At 38.3% G+C, this 26664-nt stretch overlaps 2 protein-coding genes across 14 annotated transcripts in view; both read left to right on the forward strand.

The window, feature by feature from the left end:
- JAKMIP1 (janus kinase and microtubule interacting protein 1) overlaps nt 1–21576 on the forward strand; it is a 157011-nt gene extending 135435 nt beyond the window's left edge. For 5 of the 8 annotated variants that reach the window (XM_063335447.1, XM_063335448.1, XM_063335449.1 and 2 more), the window contains one exon: nt 1586–2098. In XM_063335447.1, coding sequence (XP_063191517.1) covers nt 1586–2098 — 513 coding nt within the window. Of the gene's footprint in view, nt 1–1585; nt 2099–16798; nt 16865–18923; nt 19000–21474 lie in introns of those variants that run through there. The other 3 variants (XM_063335453.1, XM_063335451.1, XM_063335452.1) reach the window with 2 other exon arrangements.
- A 79-nt stretch (nt 21577–21655) lies between these two features.
- C5H4orf50 (chromosome 5 C4orf50 homolog) overlaps nt 21656–26664 on the forward strand; it is a 91142-nt gene continuing 86133 nt past the window's right edge. For all 6 annotated transcript variants that reach the window (XM_063335441.1, XM_063335440.1, XM_063335439.1 and 3 more), the window contains exons 1-3: nt 21656–23636; nt 25062–25210; nt 25892–26052. In XM_063335441.1, the coding sequence (XP_063191511.1) occupies nt 23558–23636; nt 25062–25210; nt 25892–26052 (389 nt within the window). In that variant the 5' untranslated portion in view covers nt 21656–23557. The remainder of the gene's footprint in view (nt 23637–25061; nt 25211–25891; nt 26053–26664) is intronic.

The raw sequence follows: 26664 nt of genomic DNA on the forward strand, positions 1-26664 counted from the left end.
TAAATTTTCATGTTTGAACAAGTTTTATAAAATACAGGGTGTTTTGTTATTTTTTTCTTTTAATTATATATAGGGTTCTTTTTTAATTGATTTATTTTTCTGCCAGGCTAGGAAATCAAATACTACTTAAACAGAGACCTAGGAAATGGATGCTACTATTTAGAAGTGTAATGATTTTGCATTGCATTTTTTTTATTCTAAAATATGTGAACATCTTGTTAGTACATCTGGAATGGGAAGAGCTAGTCTACATGTGCACAAAATTATCTCTGGTAAAATACACCAGAAATTACTTTAGAACTTTTCCACTTTTGCTTTTTCCTAAGCATTTGTAAATATTACTGCTGCTAACCTATCCCAAGTTGGGAATGTCTGTACTTCCTATGCGATTCCTTCCTGTGTTGTCCTATCCAACCTTACCTTTCCTAGTTTTCCAAAGGGAAGCTGCAACCTTACCTTCTCTCAGGCTAAGCAACAGTTAGGAATTATCTAAGAATTGGTAAAACTGCACACCCAGCTTTGTCAATAGTGAGACTTCAGGGAATCAAAATATAGTGGCCTGAAGGATTATTTAGGCATTGTAATGTTTCTTGTGGAAAATGTGGAAAATATTTTCAGAAAAGAAGTAAGGTCTAGTGCTCAGAGCAGATAAGAGACAAAAGGAAGGAGGCTCTACTTCTAGCACTGTGACCTTGGGCAAGCCATTTAACCTCTCTGTGCAGCTGTTTATGCATCACTAATATGGATTGAATTACCTACCTCACAAAGGTGTTATGAGGGCTAAAGGGATGTTGTCAGATGCTCTTGATGGAAATATTTTCAGTCTGGATGCTGGTTTTATAATAGGATCGTACTAACCCCCGTAATCAGGGAAACGCTGCCATGATTCCTGCCTTTCTTTACTCTTGGGAATACAGTTCTCTGTATGAATGTAAAGTTCTCCTGTGCTCTCTGCTTTGCAAAAGTACTGCAGTTTTGGTCAGTGCATGAGAATCTGGTTAGGACTCTGACAAATGGCAAAAGACTGGTGAAGGATTAGTGTATGCAAGTATACAAGCGTTCCTCTCTTCATTGCTTGTGGCAACTTGGGACTAAGCCAGCGACATAGACTTTGAGCGATGGATGGCAGGACAGTAGGGCCAGAGAGAGGGAGACAGTAAGATTTCTGTTGTTCAGAGTTCTCTCTGTGGGCTTTTTATTTTATAGGATGGCGTAACAATTCAGTTGCAGTTGAAGGGAATCTGTTTGTTTTCATTAATTTTCTAATGTTCAGCATTAGAGACGGGGGTTTTGTTACGCGTTGAGCACAGACCTATCATCTGAATCTTTCTTAAGTAGAGGAAATCAATCATTTACTAGAATGGGAAGCATTGCCTGGGTGTAAATCAGTGCCAGGGGACTATGTGCACTCTGTGTGGAATGCTCCTCACTGCTCACGACTGCTGCTTTCTGTCTACCTGTCTGTGTCCGTCCTTCCTCCTGCCTAAGGCTTCGCTTGCTAGCCTTCTCCTCTAGCTGTTGGTGGGTCGTTTGCTTGCTGGATTCAAACGGCAGCCTTGTCTGTATGTGATTTGGGTTGCATTAGAAAATCCAGGAGCTGGAAGCCACGCTGTATAATGCCCTGCAGCAGGATCCGGGAAGGCGGGCGAGCGAGTCGCTGACCGAAGCCCAGAGGGAGGATTTGCGAGCTGCAGTGGAGAAGGTGCGGCGGCAGATCCTGAGGCAGAGCCGTGAGTTTGACAGCCAGATCTTGCACGAGCGAATGGAGCTGCTGCAGCAGGCACAGCAGGTAATCCTGGTTCCAGCAGGTAATCCCGGTTCTCTCCTCCCCCTTGTTGGTGTTACCTCTGTGGTTGCCACCACTGCCCATAGAACAGCATCGCTTCACCCTCACCTCGTTGAGTTCTGCTTAGTCTACTCTGTGTCTTGCTCCCGTGTCAAGGAGAGGAGCAGCGTCAGGACCCGGTTGCACTGGGCATGGTACACACACCAAACGAGTCACTGTCTCACTACGAGGTCCTGTTGCACAACCTGTTCCATGTGTGTACAACCACACAGTCTTCCACAGGACTCCAAGGGGAGCTGGTTGCAAGTTTAACGCCTAAATTAGAAAAAGCTGGAATGGAAGGTTGCAAGGGTGTAATGCTATGAAAAGAGGAAAGGAGGAAGCAGTAGTTACAGGAATTGAATTTTTTCATTTCCCCCCCCTGCTATTTCTTTTAGCTATTTGTGAAATCTTTTAAAATTAAAAAAAAAAAAAAAAAAGAAGAATTCATATGAAGTCTTTTAAGACGCCATTTACAAGCTTTCCTGGCTTTAAATTAGTTCAGAAATGCCTTGTCTGTCTAAAGAACTTGCTTAAGGACGAATACCGATAACTTGAATTCAGGCAAGTTCCTGGCATGGGTGGTAATTATTTTCTAAAGAATCATTTGGTAGGATTGCTAGTTTTCCTGTGCAAATATTCAGGGAAAGAAGAGAGCTGTATACCTCAGGGTGTTAATTATTGTTCCTAAGGATTTTGGTTCCTCATTATAGTAACCTCTGGAAGATGCAGCCAGATGTCTTACATCTTGAGGACTGCCCACCAGTTGCTCTACCTACTTTCTGTGCAAATCTGGAATCGCATATTGTAAATGCCAAACTCTGCTATGCAGATGTGTTCGGCATGTTGTTGCTATCTCAGATGCTGGTTACTGGGGCAAGGACTGTGTTTAGCTTAGTTCAAGCTTCTCGCTATTCAGGTTGGCTTCGTAGATAAATACAGGCCACAACCGATGTAACGTACTGACCTGGCACTGTTGTGTTCTTCTCCTGTCATCTTGCAGAAGTGCTCATGGTGCCAGTGTTAGAGCTGAGCTCTGACTTCCGAGATGTCTCGTTTCTCTTACTCCTTCACTGTGTTCCCCGAGTTGGGAACATGTAACATTGAGATCAGGAGATTAATTTTTTTTAATGGGTGTCCGATCAGCGATGGTGTACAAAAAGCTGGGGAAGGTAGGCACCAGCTGCTGATAAAAGTGTCAGAGAGTACGGTACGTATATGAAATTTGGTAAATAAGGATGGAGCCAGAAGTTATTAGCTTAATGTTATTAGTGTAGCTGAAAATTAGTGAGAATGGGCATTTTGCCAGCCTCTTAGACAGTCTAATTTCCTAGCCAGATATCAGGGGTTTAGTTTGGACTATGTTCTGTTTGGTCTCATGGACCGCTCACTAGCAGGCAGAGCACTTTAGGTGCACATCTGGAGCACATCTTCAGTTGAGTTCAGTTCACGTATTCAGATTGGTCCACAACATGAAGTTAAATACGATGAGCGTGGAAGAAAACTTCGTTTCTGCTCCGAATAAAAATGTTAGTGCAAACATATCCTCATTAGCTGCGGATGTTTTTGTACCTGTCTCCAGATCCGTTCTATACTGTGCCATTAGAGTTTCGTGTTGTGCCCATCTCATTAGACATGCTAATGTTACAGCTCTGCAGGACGTGTTAAACTGAATTCTACTGCTTAATAAGGATCTAAGTATTTTAGTCATCTATTTTTAACCCCTCATAGTAGACAGAAAAACAAAGGCAAAGATGGTAGTTAATTTGCCTGGGGTATGGGAGATTGACAGATTGCATTTGAAATCCTTTGCTTAGTTTCTTCTTCTCAGTTGTTTTCTTCTTGAAGGTTGTATTTGTGGATCCTTATGGGACCAGTGGTCAACACTGATAAACTTGTAGTTGTATGCGAATGTCCATGGCTTAAAGGCAAACAAACAAAAACCTCTAGCACAGATCAGTAGTGTCATGGGGTTAATTCTCATACAATTACATTCATCTACATCAGCAGATGACAGCAGCTGAAATTTTACAAAAAACGAGAGCATACCTGTGTTGTCAGAGTCCTAAGGTATGGATGAAGCTGCTTTAAGTATAGTACATCCCTAGATGCTACATTAAATTAATCCCCTCTTTTCTTTTATTGACATTGCGGCATTAGCAAGCACCCATTACACTTTATTCTGGCAAAACTGTAGTCTAGACTTGGTCATATTTGTATGGTCCTCGGTGCCTTTGCAGTATGCACCACCCTTCTTATTCTGCTGAAGTGGAGGTTACAGAGAATGACATGACAGCATGACGGACCTGCAAGACTTAGTATAGAACGTCCTTGTTACAAACACTCTCAAACTTTCCCTGAAACAGAAACCATGTATTAAAGACCCCAAGTTCTCCAAGTGTGACCAGTTACAGAAGGCCTCTTTCTTTGCTTCCATTACCTTCTGGTCTGCCTGATACAAGGGCTTCAAAAGAACAGCTCTGCTTATCCTGGCACGCTGGCTGCAACCTTCTCTGAGTCAGAGCTTCTGTGTCAGACATACAGAGTGAGGGTCCATGAAGATCTGATGATGCAGAAGGAGTTCTCTCTTTCTGCATGTAGATGGCCCTTGACCATACTGCAGGATGCCAAAGTGGCATGTCATGAACGCTGCAGGTAGGCCTGCAGGGTTTCGTAATAGGTGAACTGCTTCACACAGGGACTTTGAGGATTTAGCTTGTGAGAAGCGGGGTTTATAGAGCTGATAAATGTTCTTCCTGGGGAATGTGCTGTCTGAAAGGGACAGGGGCATGCATAAGAAAGTGGGTAAACTGTTGTCCAAGTGTGAGCCTGTGCTGCTTTATGTGTGCTGCTTTGTCCAGATATAAAGCCTTAGTTCTTAGCCACTGGGTATTGACTTGGTTCCGGTGAAACAAATATATTTTAGGATGTTAGGCCCTGTTTTACATTGGTAGGTCTGTTCATCTTGGGCATGCGTAGCCCCACATTATTATTGTTCATTAGTATATAAATGGAATCATTCATGTATACCCATTGTGTATCAAGGAAATCAGGCCTCTGTGGAGCCAAATTAGACAGACTGTGTGATTAGATCTGCTTGCTGAGGCATACGGCACTTTTATTAAAGCCAGAGCCCAACATGCAGGTCTAGGGGACAGATCCTCAGCTGAAGCATATTGACAGCACTCCCTTTAAGTCAGAGAAGGTGCTTTGATTTACACCATCCTCTCTATTTGGAGGAGGCAAAATATGTTAATTAAAAATCTGTCATGAGCAGCTTGTGATATTTGCTTCTAGCCATAGGGTATGTGCAGTTCAACTGCCGTTCCTGCATATATCGCCATCAAAAATGTCTCATTGTGCTACACTTACTATAAGCCCTTGTAAATCAATACCTGGTTTATTTTTAGCAAGACTTCATTTAAAAGTAACATTTTGCTCTAGCCAGTGCAGTAGCATGACTTTTGTGTGCTTCGGAAAATATGAAGATCTTTACCAGCAGATGCTGTTAAGAAGGGTAATTTTTTATATGTATATAACATGCTAAGCCATTTTGAGAGACAGAGGAAAAATGTGTTGGTGTAGCTATAAAAAACATCTCTGAGAAAAAAATATTTCAAACAGATCAGTACGTGTTTCTGAAGCAGTGACATCAACTTCTTAATTAAGCAAACTGACACCCCCCCCCCAAAAAAAAAAAAAGAAAACAACAACCAACCAGCCAAACCCAACCGTCCCCCCAAAAAACCAACACACAAAAATTCACACAGCATCATGGTTAGATTGCCTTAAAAATATATTGTGATTGTGTTATTGGCTGAAATTAATAAATATTTAAAGGTCAAATTATGCTTTACATAAACCAGATGGGATCTAACTTGAAACGTGTTCCTGTTGGTATGACTGTAGCTGCTTCTGGAGTTAGAAAATCTGGAAAGTCATCAGAACTAAGCTTTAAATTAGGATAGATTAATTCAAATTACACTGTTGGCAATATTCAAAAATGAAGAAACTTTATAATAGAATTTATTCTGGTTTCATTTTAAGTTATTTTAAATAAAAAGAGAAGCTAGAAAATCCTTCAAGGACAGCAGATTGACAGACATTCAGGTCCAAAAATGATTGCTGCCAGTCAGAAAGGATATGACAGACAGATTTTATTAATGTAATCTAATAATTTCCCAGAGCAGTCTCATCTTTGTATAAAATTGTAAGAAAAAAGAAGTAGAAAAGGTAGGTTAGTTCATTGTGTCTTCCAAAAGTGTGAAACTTTTTTTCTCTCTGAGTTGCACTGTAGTACTGTACTGAGCTGGGGGTGTTTTATTCTTACTTGGTTTAGAATATTCTTTGGTGGACCTCAGTTTTACAGACTAAAACAAACCACGGCTTCAGTTCTAGACCTGCATATAATACTTCTATGGAATGCTGAAGGCATCCAAATTCCAACTCTAAATAGTTGAAATACAGCTGTAAATATTTTAACTGTGTTTTCTTTAAACTATAGCATTTACTCCTATGACCAGGTTGAATTATTCATCAGTAATAAAAGCAGAAATTGCCACTTTATTTGCATATTTTACTAGAAGGCGGCATCGGAAAATTCTTTAGGACAGAACAGATATAACTCAAAACTGACCTCTATATGTCACTGCTATAGAGAAGGAATCACTGAAAATGCGATGTCTCAAGCAATTTTTTTAATGCACACCAAGGAGAAGTCAGAAGCCGTGATATCTCTTTTGACCTTGAAATGACAAAATATAGGTATAGCTGGAAACCGATAAACACCAAAATAATCTCCTTCACTAAGTTTCTTTGTTCCTTTTTTTTCTGACCTGAAGAGCCAAGTTCTTACTGATTAAAGGTCAAAGCTATAGTGGATGCCATTCCTCCATCAGTTCTCCCTGCTCTCTCATAGGTAGGACAACTTTTCACACTGGGAGAGTAGTTTGTTTACAAATCCATAGGGCTGGATATCACCATAGCTATAAGATCATATTGGCTCAGCCATTTAGAATACATATTTGTTTCTTGGGTTGTTTCTTTTTTCCTGAAAACCTTCATTTAAAAAAAATTAGTTTGTTAATACAAGTAATTGCCAGTGTGAAGTAGGAACCTGAGATTTGCCACTTGACATACTGTGGATGTTCAGGTAAAGCTTGGATAAATCCAGCAGTTGTTCTGCTCCGCTTTGCTGTGTAATCTGTTGTCATTGATAGACCGCCTATTTTTCACCCAAGGAGAATTATTAAGGTTTAACATTTGACTGGGAAGGCTCTTGCGGGAGGGGAGAGGGAGGGAGGATGCTGTGCTCAGTGTACCTTGTTAACAGGCACAAGGAGGTACTGTCTTAAATTTGTCCTCTTTGGCACATTACTTTGTGTCAGAGAGGATAAATTAAAGACATCACCTCCTCTGGCATGTTGCCTTGTGCCAGAGACGCTGCCTTGGTCAGAAACTCACAGCTTTGGCACACAATTTAGGAATTAGGTAGAAGAATTACTACTAAGGTTACTTACACAGTAATTGAGGAGAGTCTCAGATCATTTTACATCCAAATCTATATAGGTACAATCTGTTTTACTGTTTTTATTTTACATCTGAAGTGGTAAGGTGCTAGCAAAGTTCACTCCCAGCCATTTGCATACAACTATACGTGAAGAGGAGCACACAGGGCAACACTGATTTTAATTTTTTTTTTTTTTGCAACTACTAATGCTTGCAGTTGAGGCATGTTCTGTGCTTTGCTGTTCAGCATATAATAGATTACTGTTAATAATGCATTTTTTATATTCGTGAGTTGCTTTTTTAAGGCATCTGATACCATAGCTGTCTAACTGTCATCAATATTCATCATGCACATGAGGACTAGGTTAATCGTACTTGACCTGTGGTATCGATTTGTCATGCAGGAGTGAATGTTGAGTCTTTCAAGGCATCATTGCTGCTATAATGACAATATCACAATGAACTTCGGTAATTTTCCACAGATGACATGCATGGCAGATGAGAGTTAATTTTAGTCATTTGTGTATGTTTATTTTACAATTTTTCCTTAGGTATGTTTTCTGTATTTTTTAGGCTTCAGATCAAACCAAGCCTGCTTTGCTAACTGCCTTAGTGATGCTACTTGTCTGAATAAGTGACGATAGCCAGACTGGTGTAATACCTACAAAATATATCTGAAAGCTCTGCTACCTTTGCCCTAAAGAAGGTGTAATTGAGGTTGTACTCAAGTTAAGAGCAACTTTGTGCCTTAAAGTAATACTAGAATTAAGAAAACTCATAACTGAAGTTTGAATGCTGAAATCCTCTAATTTGAGCTCCCGAATACCCTATGTTTCTTAGGAAAGGCCAGTGGGAGTTGAGGAAAGGCAAGAAAGTGTTGTAAAGTTTGTTATAGCAGTGAGGATTAAATGTGTTTTCTTGTGCACAATTCATACATATATCATGATAATTACTTACATGAAAATTTGCTATCTAAATACCAGAATGTAAATAATTTAAATGTAATGCTAAATAAACATTACATTATTTTTATATCCCCCACCCCCAAACGAGTCTAGGCTGTCAAGAAGTCAACTGTAAGATGCTGAATGTGTTTTTTTTCTTCTGAGCTCACACAGACGTAGAATACCCATTCTGTGTAGATTCAAGGTTAATATGGCTTTAATTATTGTTTTTCCCTAATGAAAAGCAATAAGACTGTTGATATTCTTCTGCTAGATATCAATGTACAATGCAGTTTTAATATAGCACAAATTAAAAGACTCTCAGTGTTAAAAAATAATAAATCAAGTTTACTAGTAAACTAAGGCATATATTCATGTACAAATAGTCATTCAGTATCAGCTTACAAAAAAAGTATTATTTTAAGCTAAATGCATTCATAAAATTCACGGATTTTCTACTAAGACCAATGTGATTGAATGTATTAACTTTCATGCTGAGAAATGCATCAGTGCAGCTCTAAAAGATTCATTCTCCTCAGGAAAGCAAATAAAGAAAGAACAAATGCATAATAAAGATTAACAAGAACAGTTCTCCTACTTAAGTAACAATTAATTGGATTATCATGGTTGAGACAGCAGGATGCAGAAAGGAATGAAATTTTTACCTGCTATGTAAAGAAAGACCTTGGTGAGAATCAGAGGGGTATAGTATAACAAAAATGATATTGTTATCATATTCAACTGGATAAAATTTATATTAAGTTTTCATCCATAAAGTAAAACAAGATGGCAAAAAAAAAAAATAGCTTAAGGTAATGCTGTTACAGTGTGCTTGCTTGTTTCCTTATGGTTATTATGCAAAATCACATTCTAGGAAAATGGGAGTAAAGGGAACATTTGGATTCCTAAATCCAGACCCCTTACAGTAGCAGATCCAACAGCTTGAGTAAATGCATGTGGCAATTACCTATGCAATTGTATTGTAAACACTGTAGAGTCTTCTAAACATCTGTTAAAATACATAAATTTAGGGAAAAAAAAAATCAAGAAAATAATATATTTATTTTCATTAAGGAATTTTATCCATAATTTTATTACTGATTTGAATAATAGCTAAAGGCCAGTCAGTTTATGTTAATCTTTTTTAAAATTTATACACGCAGTGCAGTTATGCTGCTCACATTATTAAAGATCTTACATACCTGTGTCTTAATAGTGTTGAGAAGATGCTTAAAATAATGATATAATGAAACAATATTGATTCTTCCCTTTGTCAGATTGATAAAATATTTCCCTTGCTAAATTTTGCTGCAGAACGAGATACATTCTTGATCGTAAGCTGGCTTCAAAGATTCAAAACACGGTTCATGTCTGACATAGTCCATCCACGGTGCCTATTCTGTAAATGTACATCAACCTGAACCTTTCCAACATTTCAGAGCCGAGGCTCTAAGCGGCTTAGCAAATCCTTCTTTGTCTGCTTTGTGCTAAAATTATCAAATTGTTTTCTTGGATTTGCTGATGAACGTAAATCCAATAAGAGTGTGTCCCAGGAACTACTAAGGTGATTTCTAAACCCCCTGGTTAGCACATTCTTGTTTTTTCACAACTGTAGTTGCACGGCCAGGAGCATATTCTGCAGCCAGATAAACTGATCTTGATGTTGCTGTCAGTAAAACAGTCTGTTTGCTCAGATGGGTTCACTCATCTAGGAAACAAGCACATCAGTTTTGCAGCTGGACACCTATGTGAAGGATGATGTGGTCATCGTTGTCTGGCAGAGGAAATTTGTCTCAGGAGTTCCTTTCCTGGTAGCATTTGGCAAAGCTCCTTGAGGATTTAAAGCTATCCAAGGTCAGGACTGTGAATGACTGGCTAATGCTATGAGTGAATTGGAGAGGACAAAAGACTTGTATGAAGAAGTCCACTTCATCTAGCTCGCATCACTATCCAATAAAACAGAAAACTGAAATTCTCAGAATCTACAAAGGTATCTGAGAGATCGGGTCAAAAAAACCAGAATGTGTGTAAAGGACCATGTAATTGTAGAGAGACACAGTCTATTTCTCATCAGAATTTGAGGTATCATGGAAGAAAAACTAAAGCAAACAAGAAAATACACACATTTTGGTTGCTTGGTGGAGGAAATTTGACCTAGCATCTTAGAGTAGTAGGGCACCTCAGAACAATTTTCTTTCTTTGTAATGCTGAAGTTCTTCCCATGACAAACTCTCAAAATGATGATAAATCATTTCTGGGCTGATTTATTGCCTCCAGCAAGAAAATGATAGCTCCGAGACTGCAATCCAGGGCTCACTGAGCTCGGTGGAAGGATTTCCATTTATTGCAGCACTCCTTTACGATGGGTGCTGTGTTAATGGGAACGGTACTTAATGTAGATGGATTGCTATTATAACACAAGTTGGGCACACATACTTCATGTGTACTGTGTGGGAATGCAATTAATTGGTTTTTTTTTAATAGAGCAATTTTTTCATTTTGGCTAAACCAGTCATTGACGTTAAGTAATGGAAGTGCAATACTATCGTTTCTACTATCAGCTTCATTATTTGTACTTCTGTGCTCCATCAAGCAAACTGAGTTTTCTAAGCCTGTGTTATTGGAAATTCTATGTTTGTGAAAGTAGAGTAATATTTCCAGGCACGCCTCCAGTGTCATGCTGCTTGCATTTCACCTGAACCTTGATTCCTCAGGTGTCCCAGAGATGTGGCTTGCAACCTTGAGGTTGCAGTGTAGTCACAGGAGCCAGACCATGCTAAAAATTACAGAAATTTCCCTTTTGAAATCAGTACCTAGCTGGTTCTCCGCTGGCAATGCATTACTATCATTCCATTGGACCTGACCTGGTCTGCAAGGAATCCATTGCCTTTAATTCAGTTTTTAAAACTGTGTTATCCCTTTATTTGCCCCTTTGTGCAAAGGGATTCAAGACAATAATGAATTTTCATCTGGGCTTATCCAGCCTTTTGCTGAGTTTGGATGTATTCGGAAAACAACAATTTCCAGGGAAATTATCCAGCTGTCAGGAAAACTGAGCTGCAGGTGCAGAGACACCCAAATTGGTCCCACATAGGCCAGCCCAGGCAGCATACTACCTATACAGCAGTGCTCCATGCAAGCTTGGAGCCCTGCCTTCTGGAGGAAGGTCAGAACTGCTGTGAGTAATAATATTGTGTAGTCCCATCTTGGTGTCTCAGCCCTCTGTCACCTCAGAAAGGAAGAGTTGGCTTGTCTTAATTTCCCTACCAATACTAGAAGATGCACACTAAAGGCACTTGCCATCCGAGTCTGCTTGGGTGGATCCAAGTGAAGTAATTGCTTAAGTGAATAATTGCACCTCGAGAAGTGTATTCTGTTTCCCAGAAAGACAGCCTTCCCTTCGTGAGGTGAAAGGAAATGAGGGTTATGAGCATTGAGGAGGAATCTTATGCACATTAAGAATGTTCTGCTGGGAAAAATGTTTAATTTCCTACTTTTGGGCAATTTGACAGCCCTTTGTGTTTGGGTATTCTCCAAGCATTGGATTGAAGAGGAGGGGCTGCATATGATCACTGCAGTCAGTGAACATATAATTTATACAGTTGGAAATGACTGATGGTAAACTTCCTTCTAATGGCTCTATTCAGTAAAGTAATGTTATATATAGTGCCATGTTAGGGGTACTTTAGCAGACTTATGCCTGCCTTCGCTCTATAGACTTCCAAAGGAAATGTATGCTTTAGGTGCCTGAACTTTCTGGATGTTCCCTCTCTTACCTAACTGTTAGCATTTTTAGGCTGTCTGTCAGCTTTACGGCTGTGCCACCTACTTTTGTGTATGTAATGTATACGTAACTACTGTTAAGAAAAATGCTATAGTGGAACTTAAAAGTCCGTTCCTGTAGCTGTCTGGAAACGCACATGGATTTCCCAGCTGAGCCTCATTCCCCACAGAGCTGAAGTTGCTGTTCCAGCTGTAGCTTGGCCGGCAGAGCCATCTGCTGTTAACTCCCTACAGCGGTAGGGCCCTTTCAGCCCCTGCTGCTTTCTGGCTGCTTGCAAGCACTTACTCAGAAGCAGCAGCAAACTTCAGCGCTAGTGGAAGGATGATTTATCAAGTAGGTGCCATATAGAAATGCATGCTCATCCAACCCTCTTTCCAAAACTCAGGAGAGCTCCATGGGGGTGAAGGTAGTAACAGGGAGTATTCACAAATCTACCCATCCATTATCCAGAAGTTTTGTGAGGTTTTATTTGCTATTGTAATAAAATCAATGATGAATTAGTATTCCTTATTCTGGCAGGTTGGTTTTGAATGTGGGCAAGACAGACAGCGTCAAGAATTCACATCCCTAATGTTTGTACTCTTCTCTTTCCTGGTTGCACTCTCATTGCACTGCTTTTGTCTGACTGTGGCTCTTTGGTTGCCTACGGTAATTCTTTTGTATGGCCCCGTGGTTTGACAACACAGTGCTATTCTGGTGAAACCTGTCAGTCCCAAAAAGGTGTGCTCATGTGACTGAGGGGCAGCTATTAACCGCAGGAACATGGGAATTGCTAGAAGCCAGCAGAGCACCGCTCCTCTTTGTCCCTCATCCTCACTCTGACAGTGAGGATGCTGGGGCATCCTCAAAAAACATAAACACTGTGCTGATTTTAGGTTGGCTAGCCACATCTCCCATCCTTCCCTTTTTAAGAAAAGAAAAGAAAGAAAAGAACGGCCTGTGACTTTCTTCTCAACTAAGATTGTTCTGAGAACAAGATACAGTAGATTTTGTTGCTTGCTCACGTAGTTTTTTATGCAGTTGAAAAGGCACTGGATTTACCCTGCAAGGCTCCCGAGAGCCTTGTCAAGGATAGAGCTGAATGCATCTTGTACAGCACAATTGTTATAACTCTGTATGGCATAGTAGGAAAAGCTTGACTTGCTGATCATGGGTTTATATCCTGAAGCATGAAAGCGGGTAGAATTTCTTGATAACAATAAAATAGTTCTGCGTGATTTGTTGTCACAATTATGCTTTTGCGAACACAAACAAATCAGAATTCACTGAAAGCATCTAATCAAGTGTTGAAAACCTGAGAGTGAGCCCACAGCTTCTTGATTGCTAACTCTTGCAAATAAAAGGAACAGCAGATAAAGATGTAAATACTTATACTGAATCTCAAGCAGTCCCGCCTTTGATCTTAATTAGTGTGTGCAATTTTTGTGTAATTTCCTTTTTGGTAGTTTAATATCACCTTTGACTGAGGAACATCTCTTGCTGCTTCTAGAAGATACTTTTTTATTATAGCTAGAATTATTGCATGTAGCTTACATATAGTTTTTTAAAGTCATATTTTTTTGAAATTGTTATCTTTGTATGATCAACATAATGCTGTAAATGTGGATAGGTACAATGGGGGAAAATAATTATTTGTATGTTTTAAATACTGTATGAGGATGTAAATCTGTTGGGTTTTTTTCCTGTCAATACATTGCATATATATGCATATATTTTTAAGGCCATCTCTGCAGTTAAATGGAAATAAATTAGTTAGATTTTTCAGGATATATAAATAGCTGAGCCAGGCTGGTTATCTTCCAGTGCTGGGCCTGTGCAATCAGAGGATATTGACGGGAATAGCTACGCCCACTTCATCCTCCCGGGTAATCCTCCCTACACTGCTCCAGGAGAAAGCAAGTGAACAGCCAGAAGTAAACAACCCCAGGCTTTGATACCTGATGAAAAATTCCAGCCAACGGTTGTGTTTTAGAACAAATTCTGACCTGTCTAGGTATGAACTCTTAATTTCCGTAGTAAAGAAGTTGGTTACAAAATCTTACTAATTTGCAGTGTAAATCTTCTGTCACTGTGATTTTCACTCCTATAAGGGGAATATTTAAACACTAGTCACCTGTCTTCAACGTATTAGCCTTAGGTGGCAAGTCTGGAACATGTCTACATATACACATGTCTACATGTAAATATCTGCCCTATGGACCATATCCACCATGTCTATATCTGCCTTACTGATATAAACCTGCTTGTTTTGAGGGGTTTTTTTTTAGATTTTCACTGCTAAGAAATTCAGCCCTATGCGTATTCCCTTTCAATTCCTAGATTGTATTTAAACTGATTTTTAGGAAAATGTGTATTTCTTCACCTTAAAACCATTCTCTGTCTTTTGTGTCTCAAAGTTTAACAATTATGATGGGTTATGGGTGGGAATTGGAAAACAGAAGCCTCAGCCCTTTTTTTTTTTTTTTTTTATGAACTATTATGAATAGCTGGAGAGAATAGCTGAATAGCTGTAATCTTTTGAAAAGATTAAAAATTCATAAGGGAATAATAACATCTCCATTTTTACTTAATTAACAGAATTCCCAAATCTGAAAAATGCTGTCTTATCCTAATTAACATGTTCTTTTCTAAAATAACACTCGCTGTAAACCCTGAAGTGAGAAAGCCACCAGATGTTTGGGGGCTTTTTTATTTTCCTTTCTTTCTGGAGGCAAGTTCTCAGCAGATTGAAAAAATATCTCAGGTGATGAATCTTGAAGGTGAAAATTATATTTGAAAATATTGCTTCTCTCCACTTATCTCACCGTGGTCAAATTTTATCACAAAGCATAGCAGGACCCCTGGAGAATTGAAGCGTGTCGCTCAGGTCCGGGATGTGGTTGTAAGTGGGACTCAGCAAAACTGAAATGAGTAGGGGAGAAACAGGAGTGTAACCTGGTGGACCAGAGATCTCAGAGGTGATTACATCTGCCTGCTTCTCATGCCGTGGCTTTTTACAGTGATTGTAATGTTCCTGGTACATATAGTGTATCAAGATGATCGCTTGAGAGAGAGACTTGTCTTGAGCAGGGAGTGGATGAAGTATAAATCAATTCAAATGTAGTAGAGGAAAAGTGAAATTAATACAGCTGTGCTCAGGGTATCTGTTACTGTCAGCAAATCTGCATGCACTTGTGTCACACAAGGGTAATCTGATTCATGCTTCTGTATTATCGGGGGAAATCTCTGAGCAATACAGCACGATATGGTGGAGGTTTTGATTGACTTATTCTGACTGCTTAATATTCAAAACAGTCATTTAAGCAAAATCTTTTCTTTTAAAACAGCAGCAACAATAACAAAGCTATTGCTTGTGACCTGTCTGCAATATTTGTGTGGAGACTAGTACGTCCTAGGCGAGGTGAACATGCAGGATGGATGTACCTCATCTTTGGGGTAGCTCCAGGTTAGATTTGAAACGTTCGTGCCAAACTCTGGAGTTGTCAAAACCACTACAAAAAGGTTATTGGATTGGATTATTGGAGCAGCCTTGCTGCAACTGTCCTGGGTTACCATGACTGTGGGGCATTTCCCGCTATTTGAGATCTTTGAATTAAATGCAGGTAATCAACTATTGACATCAGTTGATCACACAGGTTTATAAATAATGATTGAATATGGTTTTGAAAGAGATACTATTGTTCCAATCAATTTGGGAGTAAGAAAATAATCTGGGAGTGGTGCAGCAGCTGCTACATTAATTTTATTGGCCTATGCATAGAAATTAGACTAGAGGACAATTTCTCTTTCAAAGTTCAAGAGCTGTTAATAACCTTAACAGAGATTCAGGCCAGGCAAAGGTCAGGTAGTTAATCCTGAAAAAAGCTGATAGTATGAAGTTGCTCCTTCTTTCCCAGTGGCTGTTAGTCACAGATTCCAGGTTTTTGCCTATAAAAAAAAAATATTTATGAACCTACTTTATCTGTAACAAGTACAATATACTAAAAGTGTGATAAAATGCACCTTCTTAATGTAGAAGCACAGAAAAAATAAAATAAAAAAGAAAAGAAGCATAACTTATAGAAAGGAAACAAGGGGACAGAAATAAGATAGGCTATGTAGACCCAACACCACTCGTGTTTTTGGAGAACCTTTGTGGAACCAAACAAGGAAAATCCTTTAAAATATGGAGAGCTATGCTGAAGGAGACATTCCCTCTGACTCCGGTGGGAGGTGGCTCTGGTAATCGGGCGGAGCTGAATCTCTGGATGGTGTCTTGGTGATGATCTGAAAATCTGTGTGCTCTGTTTTTCTGGTATAGCATGACTATGCCAGAAGCATAGTTATGTTTTATAGGAAATGAAAATAGAAAGTTAAAATGAAATTTAATGGTATCATCTGCTGACTGTCTAGGTAAGTAGAAAAAATTCTGTCAGTTGCAGAGAAAGAAGTGTTGGACTTCTAAGAATTTTGGTGCTAATTGGAATTTTCTGTGTGTATATGTTAAAATTATGATTAATGAGTGGTGACGATTAGGCTTCCTGGTAGTAAACATAATGTTCTAGATGTGCAGCTTGTTTAAAATGCCATGGTTTCATGAAAATGTGCAATCCTGCCATGAAAGTGCCTAATATAACTGTAAAGGAAGTGTTACATTAATAATGGGCATTTGTTCTCTTAATCTATTTCTTATCTTTTTGATTCGTATACTTTTCAAATTAGATATAATAATTTCTATTTTGCTTTTTTCTGTTTCAGCGAATTCGAGAACTAGAAGATAAAATAGAACTTCAAAAGAGGCAACTCAAAGAAATTGAGGAAAAGGTAAATAAATGGCTGGGCAATGCCAATGGATTTTTGTTTCCATACTAATTTATTTTTCACTGTTGCATTGATTTTAATAGCACTTAACCTAATATCATGAAATCTATTTTAAAACAAGAAAGATAAAATATGAATTCAAGTCATTGCTGCATGAAATGAAGCTCCGTCTCTAATCTGCTCAAAATTACTTGCTGTCTGTTTTTTCTATCAAGTATGGAAAGGAATCAAGGGGTCTGGAAAGACACTAGGCTAGAAGGGGGAGGATTTGTTTTGTTTAGATCAAGAAACAACAGAAAGATTTGTCTCTGTTTGACAGAAGAGGTTATCTCAGCCCTGTTCTTTGGATAATACTGCTTTACAAAACTCGCAAATGCTGAAAATTAAAAAAAAGTCAATGAGGTGCATGTGGTGAACACTGGAAACAAAAAATATTTCTTGAATTAAGATAGAAACAAGTTCCAAATTAATATCCTTGTTCCAAATTTTCTCCTCTTTTGAAGAAGGTCTGACTGAGGCTTAAGGCAGCAAAAGTATTTGGATCACTGTGGTCCCAAGCAAGAGATGGCACAAGGTTCCTGGACCTCAAGTGTTTCCCAGGTTTGAGGAGTTTAGGGCATTTAGTTCTGCAGGGCATAGGCTGACAATGGGGCTTTCTCTAAGCTCTAGCAAAGTGTTTTAGTTACGTTGCTTTTGCTAAACCAGTGCCTTGACGCAAAGATGAGTCACATCATCTCATTTTCTCTGGTACATATGAGTACAAGCCTGCTGCTGGGCTGAATGGAGAAGTTAGGGGAGCTTTCATTCATATTCATTCATATCAGTGTTATCTACTTATTCTAAAACATCAGAATCTCTAGATGTTGCTATTGCCAAAATGTAAGCCTTTAATCATTGCCATTATGGTTATAGAGCAGATATCGGATTAGACAGACTTCTAATTTTGAAAATGGAAGTTAGCATTATCTGTGCTGGTCCATCAGTGCAATGGATGGGGAAAAGTATTGGAAAAGAAACAGCTTAATCACAAGCTTAGCAGAAAGCTGGTAATGAGGTAAAATGATTAACGTTCTCTTTGCCTTAATGTTACATTAGCAGGAGATCTCAAAAAAGCTTCATCATTTTCTGTTATCCTTCAACTCCTGGATGAGTGGAGGGCTTCCTTCTACCTGTATTACATTTGAATTTTTTTTCCTTGGGATTAAATCCCATTCTGAATTTGACTGCCTGAAGAAAGATTGTGTTGTCAGAGAATCAATGAATGATATACTTCTACTGCATCGTTCTTCTCACGATTTAACATGTCAGTGGGTGCAGACTGACACCTACATGCTGCTGATACTGAGCACAATAATTTCGTGCGGAGAGAAGTCTTACGCTTCTGAAGGAAGGGCAGTGTTTGTAGCTGAGCCTTATTGCTGGTTGTAGCTAAGGGCAATCCACCACTTATAGTTACCCTGTCATGAGTACGGCTCTCTATTTTCCTTTAGGAATGGATTCAATTTTTAAGTTTTATGTAAAATTCTGTCAAATCAGAACATAAGGATGGCAGTATTTTTGCCCTATAGACTCTTCAGCAAACTGTTGTGCTTCTAAAGGCTGTACAAAAGAATAACTTAAAATCTCAGTTTTGTTCTATGAGTCGATACACGAGGAAAAAGTGCAGTTTAAATATGCCATGCTTTTCTCACAACTGATTCTCTACCATTTAAGTTGCATTTATTTTGTGCCCTTGGTTTGGTAAGTCTTGGTTCAGGGAAGATTTTAGGCGTGTAATTACAAGTACTTCCTTAACGGAGTCACAGAGCTGAGCCTAATATTTCTGAAGTTACCTAATCCACAAATGGTACCATTTGTAAAGCTGACCTCAAATACTGTATTTTGTACCCTGTTACCCCTTTTTAGAGTAAGACTGGTATACTGTATCTCTCTTTCAGATCAACTCAATTAATATTGATGTAAGACTAACTGCTGTAAAGTAATGTCATTGGATTTCATATTGCATATCTTACATCTTTTTTCTTTTCTTTTTTCCTCATTTTCTTTTGATCTTATGTTATAGTTTTTGTTCCTTTTTTTGTTTTTTTCACTAGCATTCATTCTGTGGCCTTGATGACACAACTGAGCCAAGACGTGTGGTTGGTATTCTTTATATTTCTTTGTATTCAATTTTTAACGCTTAGATTTTGCCGTGTTTTGAGAATCGTCTTCATAAGACCCTGAAACCATCGGGGAAGGGTATATACTGGTTTTGCTTTCATAGAGAGGAAGAGTCACCTATAAAATCTGACTTGGATGCCTTCAGTTACCTTCCTAGACTTCTGCAGAAGGCCGTTGAGTTTTCAATGAGAAATGGTTTTGTGTTGTAAGATACTGACTGCCCTAACTGCAGTGGGAGCAGGTACCTATTGTCTAGATGTTCAGGTGTTGCTGTAGGATCTTACCTTCTGTCGTGCAGGATGGGGAGGTGGCAAACACTGTTTGGGTTTCAGTTTGGTTTTCTAAAAAGCCCTGTAAGCACCACCACCCATAGAAAAAGGGGGTTCATTTTACTTCCTCACGATCTTTGAAGCCACAAAATAGCTTAGGAAATAATAACCTGATCTGCCTTTTATGAGGCAATGTGAAGGTTGCAATGCAACTGACCCTCCATGTGTCCATGCAATATGGAAAGGGTGAGGATAAGAAACCTCTATGTCTCTCCCTTGAGACACTGCCATCATTCCCACTATTCTTTCTACGATGTCCTGGTCCTTTCACCTCGATGCAAAAGACAGAGTGAATTTCTTCAGCTATAGCAGGGGCCATAGTGGCAGCGCTCAAACAAAACAAGAGGGAAATACAATTTAGAAAATCAGTCCTAGCCCTCTTCCCTGGAGCAATGCAAGTTGTACGCTGCCGTTCAGTAAGGATGCTAACTCAACAGCCTGTTAGAGGATTAAGCTGTGGTTTAAAACTATGGAATATTTACAGTCTTTTTGTTGTTGTTGCTGCTGCTGTTTTCTTTTGGTTTTAAACTGAAAATACACAATGTTTTTACCTTTACAGTTTTTCCAAGTTTTTTCTTCTTTGGAGTCTGTTGTGAATTATGTTCATGGAATCTCCTTATAGCTGGGGATCCAGTTAATCAACCCCTTTGAAACAGCAATCAAGTACTGTGTGACAAAGGAGCATAATGACAACAGTTAACTGAAAAAGCTATTGTATTTACCTTTCATTAAGCTGGAAACAGTATTTTCTATTGCCCAGATCACGAGTACTTTTGAAAAATCAGACCTGTGTTATCACGGGCCCTTTTGGGGGTTTATTCGGCTCCCAGTACATTCAGTTATGAGCTTTCTGTTGGTGCTCTTGAGAACTGAGCATCAGTTGCATCTGGTCTTTCATTACTAGCACTGCTGCGTGTGTTTTATGTTTTGCAATAAAATGGCAGTAAATGCAGATGAGTGGAATGTAATCCAAGGGTATTACTGATTTGTGACAAGTGCAGTAGCTTTCTTTTGGATGGTAGATGGGTGTTGAAAATTAGTTGAAATTGAGCAATATTTTTACAGCATTTTGAGCATTCCTTTTGTGATTTCCTTTATTTTGTTGAAAATTGAGCATGTGCTTATAGAGATGTGTTTGAAGAAAGAAGAAGCCTTGTGGTATACTATTCACCTTACCACAGTTTGAGTTGAATTTTCTGTTCTGTGGAGACTGGAAAGAACAAATGCTATTTTGGTTAATGTAAGTTTGAAAGGGTAATGTTAAAGGAAGTCACCCAACTATTGTCTTTAAATTTTGTCCAGCTTTTTTAGTCAAGTCAGCGTCAGAGGTGCTAACATGTTGATGAACATATTTGTTTTTAAACACTGTGAAAAGTATACTGGCCAAGTTTAGAGACACTTTATAAACATTCTATAAACTTCATGAGATCACCAGCATTTTTAAAATTCCATTTAAAATATTTCAAAATACTGCTAGTTCAAAAATTTTTATGAGTTCAAGGCTTAGGCCTGATCTATAAGCTTCTGTGTCAATATAGCGAATAGTACCATGGGTCCCCTTTGAAAAAAAAAAAAAAAATTACAAGTATAACTAGTGTCCAGAAAATATATTGTGTTGATGTAACCTGCTATTCTTCCTCTTAACAGCAACTATTTAAGTAGTTAAATTCAAGGTTGGTGAAAAGCATTTTGAGGGGCTTACACAGGGATAATGGCTGTGTAGCCAGATAGCTGCTCAACTCTCGCATTTCTAGGAGCGCACATCATATTGTGGTGCTAGCGCGGAGGGCAATTCCCTTTAACTCATCTGCCAGAGGTGAATCTGTTTCTGATTAATGTAATGCAGCAAAGCCTATTTTAAGAGACTTAACTATAGTTGGACTCTTGAACATTGTTCGTTATTTCAAGGCAAATCAGATGGTTTACTTATAATAATTGTGGTTCTTGTTATTTTGAAGCTAATGGAAAACTTTTAGAAAGAGATTGTGGTGTCTGTGAATTTAGGGCTGGATACCGACACTTATTTGTAAATTCATGTTACCTATCTAAGGCTCAGCAGACTTTTTTTCTTTTTTTGTTTGCTGTTGTTTTTGTTTTCTGCTTTTGTTTTTGTTTTCTATGCAGGCTATTAAAAGAACCTATGGAGTGAACAGCTGAGTCCACGTGCAAAAGCATAGAAAATATTTATTGAGCAGCTTTAAATTGGTGCATTTTTTTTCATAAAACAGTTTGCATAATACTTGAAGCTGCAGAATATTTGAATTTAAAATTAGAGATTTTTTTAAAGATATAGCTTCAAGCTGGAATAATTTGATAATCAAATAAGGACCAGCACATCATAAACACTGAAAAAAAATCTAAACAGAATTTACACTGTCACACCAATCAAACACTGGGAAAAATACAAGTGCAATTACTGGCTGCTATGTGAACTGTTATCTACCAAATGGTTTTCTTACAGTACTTGAGATCTTTGTCTCCATACTGCATGCTTTCAACAAACGTGGTTTGCATTTCACCCAGGAAACACAGAATCTCCTTTTTGATATCTATATAAAAAAGCTAAGTGTTTGACAATAAGTTCTCTATAGTAAATAGCTGACAGGGAAAAAAACTGTTCAAAGTTGAAAACAAATAGAGATTTACAACCCTGCAGTGGTAAAAATTCATATTATTTTCAGAAGTCAGAAATCCAAAGGTGGAGAAGAGGTGGGTTTTGGAGAAAGAGAAGATGGTAGATTGAGCTAAGAAAACTTTGAAGTGGGTAAGAACTGTGAGGGAGAAATTATTTTTTGAATGTTTATAGAAAATCAAGGCAATAACTTCTAAAGATAGCACTGGGAGAATGGAAGGTCCCAAGGCGGCCTGAGAGGCCAGGAAAAGAGAATGCATGATACGCTGTGCTCAGTTATCTCTTCAAGAAGAAAGAGGGGCTTGAAGAAATGGGTGTGTAGATGAATGTGATAAGCAGTGAAAGAGTTGGAAATAAATGTTTAGAAATCATGGCAACCTCTCAGGTGAAATATAAAAGTGAAATTACCAACCAGGAAGCAAAAACGGCACAACCTCAACCAGCAGAGGCAGACAAAGAGTGAAGGACATTGACCACCTGAACGGCAAGAAAAATTTTGGGAGAAGCACAGATTGAAAAAATAAAAGCTGAAAAGAGTTGTTTAAGATGGAGAATGGTTAGAAAATTCAAAAATGTTAGGCTTTTCTTTCAAAGAGGGAAAAGCAAATAATTCTTTCAGAGCTGGAAAGGCAATATGAAGAAATAGATAATTTTATTTATTTCTAGAATGTTGAGGCAAGCTGAAAATATTAAGAGCACAATATAAAAGGCAACTTTCTCCTCCCTCACATTTTCTTGAAAATCATCTTTGTGTAAAAGGGCTACAGAAAAAGCTACAGAGAAACAAGTCTGCTCCCATGGACACACTGAACTCCAACATGAACGCAGAGTGGAATAAGATGGTTATGGTAACACACCAGATGATAAAGTGGAAACTGTGATTGAAAAAAATAACACAAGGCAAAGAACGATCAAGGCAGCACAAAGAAAGCTGAGGACAAGATTTGTCATAGCAACTGAATATCTCACTGTTGGAAGTGCAGGAATCAGCCTCAAAAGAAGCCAGTTTTCTCAGATAATTTTTAGGCTCTGAAGTAGAGACCAGAGATTTACTCTTCACAAAGAATCACCAGACAACGTCATTTAACCTGCTGAAGGAGCTGACGCACTCCACAAAATTCAGTCAGATGCAGGAAAGTGTGGCTTGTGTTGAGGGTCTGAACAACCCTGTTTCCTGGTACGAAGCACAATTTAAATTGGAAACAAGGATCATGCAGAAGTTTGGAAAGTCGATCCCAAAAAGAATGTGTTGCTCACAATGTGTTATTCGAAAGGTGCAAGCGTTTAGAGGATGTGTTTTCAAAACCAGATTTTTCATGTTTTAGTTAAAGCTTTTAGCAGTGTGATGACAGAATGTGAAAAAATGAGGTCTTCACTGCAAAAGGGAGAGTTTTGGCAATACTTTCAAAAGAAGGACCATAATTGGAGATAAACAGAGGTTGGGGTAACCAAACAAGGTGCTGACGAAGGAACAGAAATTGAAAAGTGTGATTCACTTGGCAAAGAAACACTCTTTCTTCTCATAGACATAGTTTTGCTCATTGCTGCTTTGGAAATGAAACTATAAGCACAAACATGGGATGGTCACAGCATGTGGCTGCAACGGTAAGAGCACTGCGGAGACAGGAGATGGTCTTGTTACAAAGCAGGAAAGGTATGAGCAGTTTTCATTTTCTAATTTTTGTATGCATTTTGTTACATTGTAATTCACATGTGATAGTTTTCTCAAAGAAACTGGCGGATTTGGGTGACATTTTCCATGACATTCACGATATTTTTAATCTGTGCTGAGCTAGCAGAATTTGTAATTTTGGAAAACTTTGCAATCTTACTATCCATTGCATATTGATATTTATTACAGAGCTGGGAACAGGTGTAATGACTATACTCAGTCCATGCTGAGCCTGATTTCCACTTTCTGTGGCACAGGTTTTCGATCATCTCTCCCAGCTATACAAGTGAAAAAGGAAACATTAAGTTTCTTGTTTCTGATATCAGTCATAACAGCTTTCCTGGTTTTGTGCTGAAGTACTTGGTAGTTTTCAGGATGGAGTATCAGAAGTGTAGAGGCCTGATGGATCATGAGGTTTGAGACCAACTTCCAAAATTGTTGTATTAACCTTCATTATACCTATATCAGTGAATAAATAGGCACTTCCAAACAAGAACATCTATTAGATATAAGTGAGTAGAAATCAGAGTAATGATTTTAAATGTCAGTTTATTTCCTGCCTGGTCCATCCTCTCCATTTTTATCTGTTGGCTACTTTCTGCAAAATATATGCTAAGAATTTTTCTTTTTACAGATTATGAATTGGATACTAGCCTGGGGCGGAGATGAAAATGACATTAACTTGGCTTTCACTGTAAATTGTTAATTAGCAGAGTACGGATATCCACTGTTATTACATATTGCTTTTGCAGAGGTGCTCAGGGCTACCCATTATCAGGGAGCAGGATGTCTATTCACTTTGTAAATAATAAATACAGAGAAAATATTAGTGTCTTAAGGAGCTAAAAATCAAAGATACCGTTCCATTTGTCAAATTATACAGGCCAGGGGAGAGCCATGATTATGTTGAGACGTCTCAGGAATACATGGTCTCTGAGAAGGGACTGGCTTAAGTCCAGAGGAGATCACAAAGTGGTTTGAATTTTGTTCTCCCTGTGGGTTTATACTTTGTTTTTACACACCTATAGCTTTTAAGTATCATGGCTTCTCAAGGGACTGAGGACTCCTTGAATCTTTTCAGCTCTATGTCCTTGTGCAGCTGACGTAAGGCCAGTGAGTGATACAATGGGCCAAAATACTAAATTTTTATGCAATTCATTATGTAACATATGTGGATAGCATATATCAAAGCATGGGACAATAAGAGAAGAACTGTTTGTTTATTCTTTTTGCACTGATTTTGTGCTATTTTCTACTCTTCAGTGGCAAAAATAAGTGGTACTTTTTTTCTTCTTTGTCCTGTAATTCAGCATTTGTTTACAATAAAAAGAAAAAGAAAAGAATAAAAGTAATTGCATTATTTCCTGGAGAATAGGTCCAAACTCAGTGGTTTAATTCCAATTACAGATCCAATTCCAAATCAATACAAATGTAGCAAAAGTAAAGACATTTCACAGATGCCATTTATAGGACTATATCTACTGAAGAGAGTTTCTGGAAATGAAGGTGAACTGCAAGCTGAAGAACTTTTAGAGCTATTGCTAAAAGAGGCAAAGGTAAAGAACGCAACTTAGATTGCCTTCCTAAGCCCAAGTTTAAATACTGCTTTTTGGCATGGTTTCATAGCCTGTCAGAGGTGAAGTGGACTTTTAAGCAAAATACTGAATGCGGGATTCCAAAATACCCGTTAAATATACTGAATGTTTCTCTGAAATAGCCATAGATTGCCTTTTGAATAGGAAATATCCTTTATTAATCTTATGTCTTGAAACAATACAAATATCATACTTTTATCCAAAATAAGCATGGGGCTTTTTTTGGTGATAACATACTCAATTTTATGAACTCCTCTGTTTAGTAGAAAATTAGCCTCTTTCAAAACTTTGATGCCTAATTCCTTCATGAATTAGTCTAATTGAATCTTTTATGGGGATCTCATGTTGCGAACTGCAGCTCCTTTCATACATGCTGAATTACTTTGGGGCTAATGAAACGAGACTTTCTCATAAATAATAAATGTGTTCTGCATTGAGAAAGACTGTTCATTTGATCAGCAGAGGCTTAGATTCTTTTATTGCATGCTTAGACTGTAGTACGTTGGGAACCTAATAATTTGGTGTTTTTTCATCATGGATCCTTCATCTGGGAGAGAACAAGAATTTTGTTACTGTATTAAAATGCCCAGTAATGAAGGATTTGATATCCTGAATTTCAATATTAAAATTGATACTTCCCAGATTTTCCAGGAATTAGAAGATGCAAGCATACCTGATGACCAAGCAAACAGTGCTGGAGAAGAGAATTTGAACCTCAGAATAAAAGAGCTGGAAAAGTCGGAGCAAAAACTGAAAGGTGTTCTAGAGGACTACATGGAGTCAGATTCTGTCCTAAGAAACAGGTAAATAAGAAGGGGTTTTGCATGCAAAATTAATGTGACGTGACAAATGTACTCTTCCCTTTGCCCCATGTACTGGCTATCAAATAATACATGCAAAGCTAGCAAAAAGAAAGACTTCATGTGTTTTTTGGGGTGCCTAGTAAGATGCACGTGTAAGTGTTTTGTGTAGCTGTGAGAAAAGAAATGCAATATTCAATGTTTTGTTTTTATTATTTAAATTGGATATACAGCATCATCTAAAATCTTGTAGCAAATGACCAACCAGATAGCTTTCTCAGGATGTTTCATTCTTAAATATTCATACAGTATAAATTCTGCTTGTAAAATTGTCCTGGTTTCAGCTGGGATAGAGTTAATTTTCTTTCTAGTAGCTGTTGTATTTTGGGTTTGGTGTGAGAATGATGATGATAATGTTGTTTTAGTTGTTGCCAGGTGAAGTCTTAAGTTAGTCAAGGACTTTTTCAGCTTCCCATAAAAGCTGAGAGGGAGCACAGACGGAATAAGCTGGCCGCCAGAATATTCCATACCATAGATGTCATGGTCAGTGTATAAATTGGGGCTGGCCAGTGGCCAGGGATCTGTGATCGCTGCTCAGGGTGGCCTGGGCAACCA

This window comes from Chroicocephalus ridibundus, chromosome 5 (assembly GCF_963924245.1).
Source record: "Chroicocephalus ridibundus chromosome 5, bChrRid1.1, whole genome shotgun sequence".
Taxonomy (NCBI): Eukaryota; Metazoa; Chordata; class Aves; order Charadriiformes; family Laridae; genus Chroicocephalus; species Chroicocephalus ridibundus.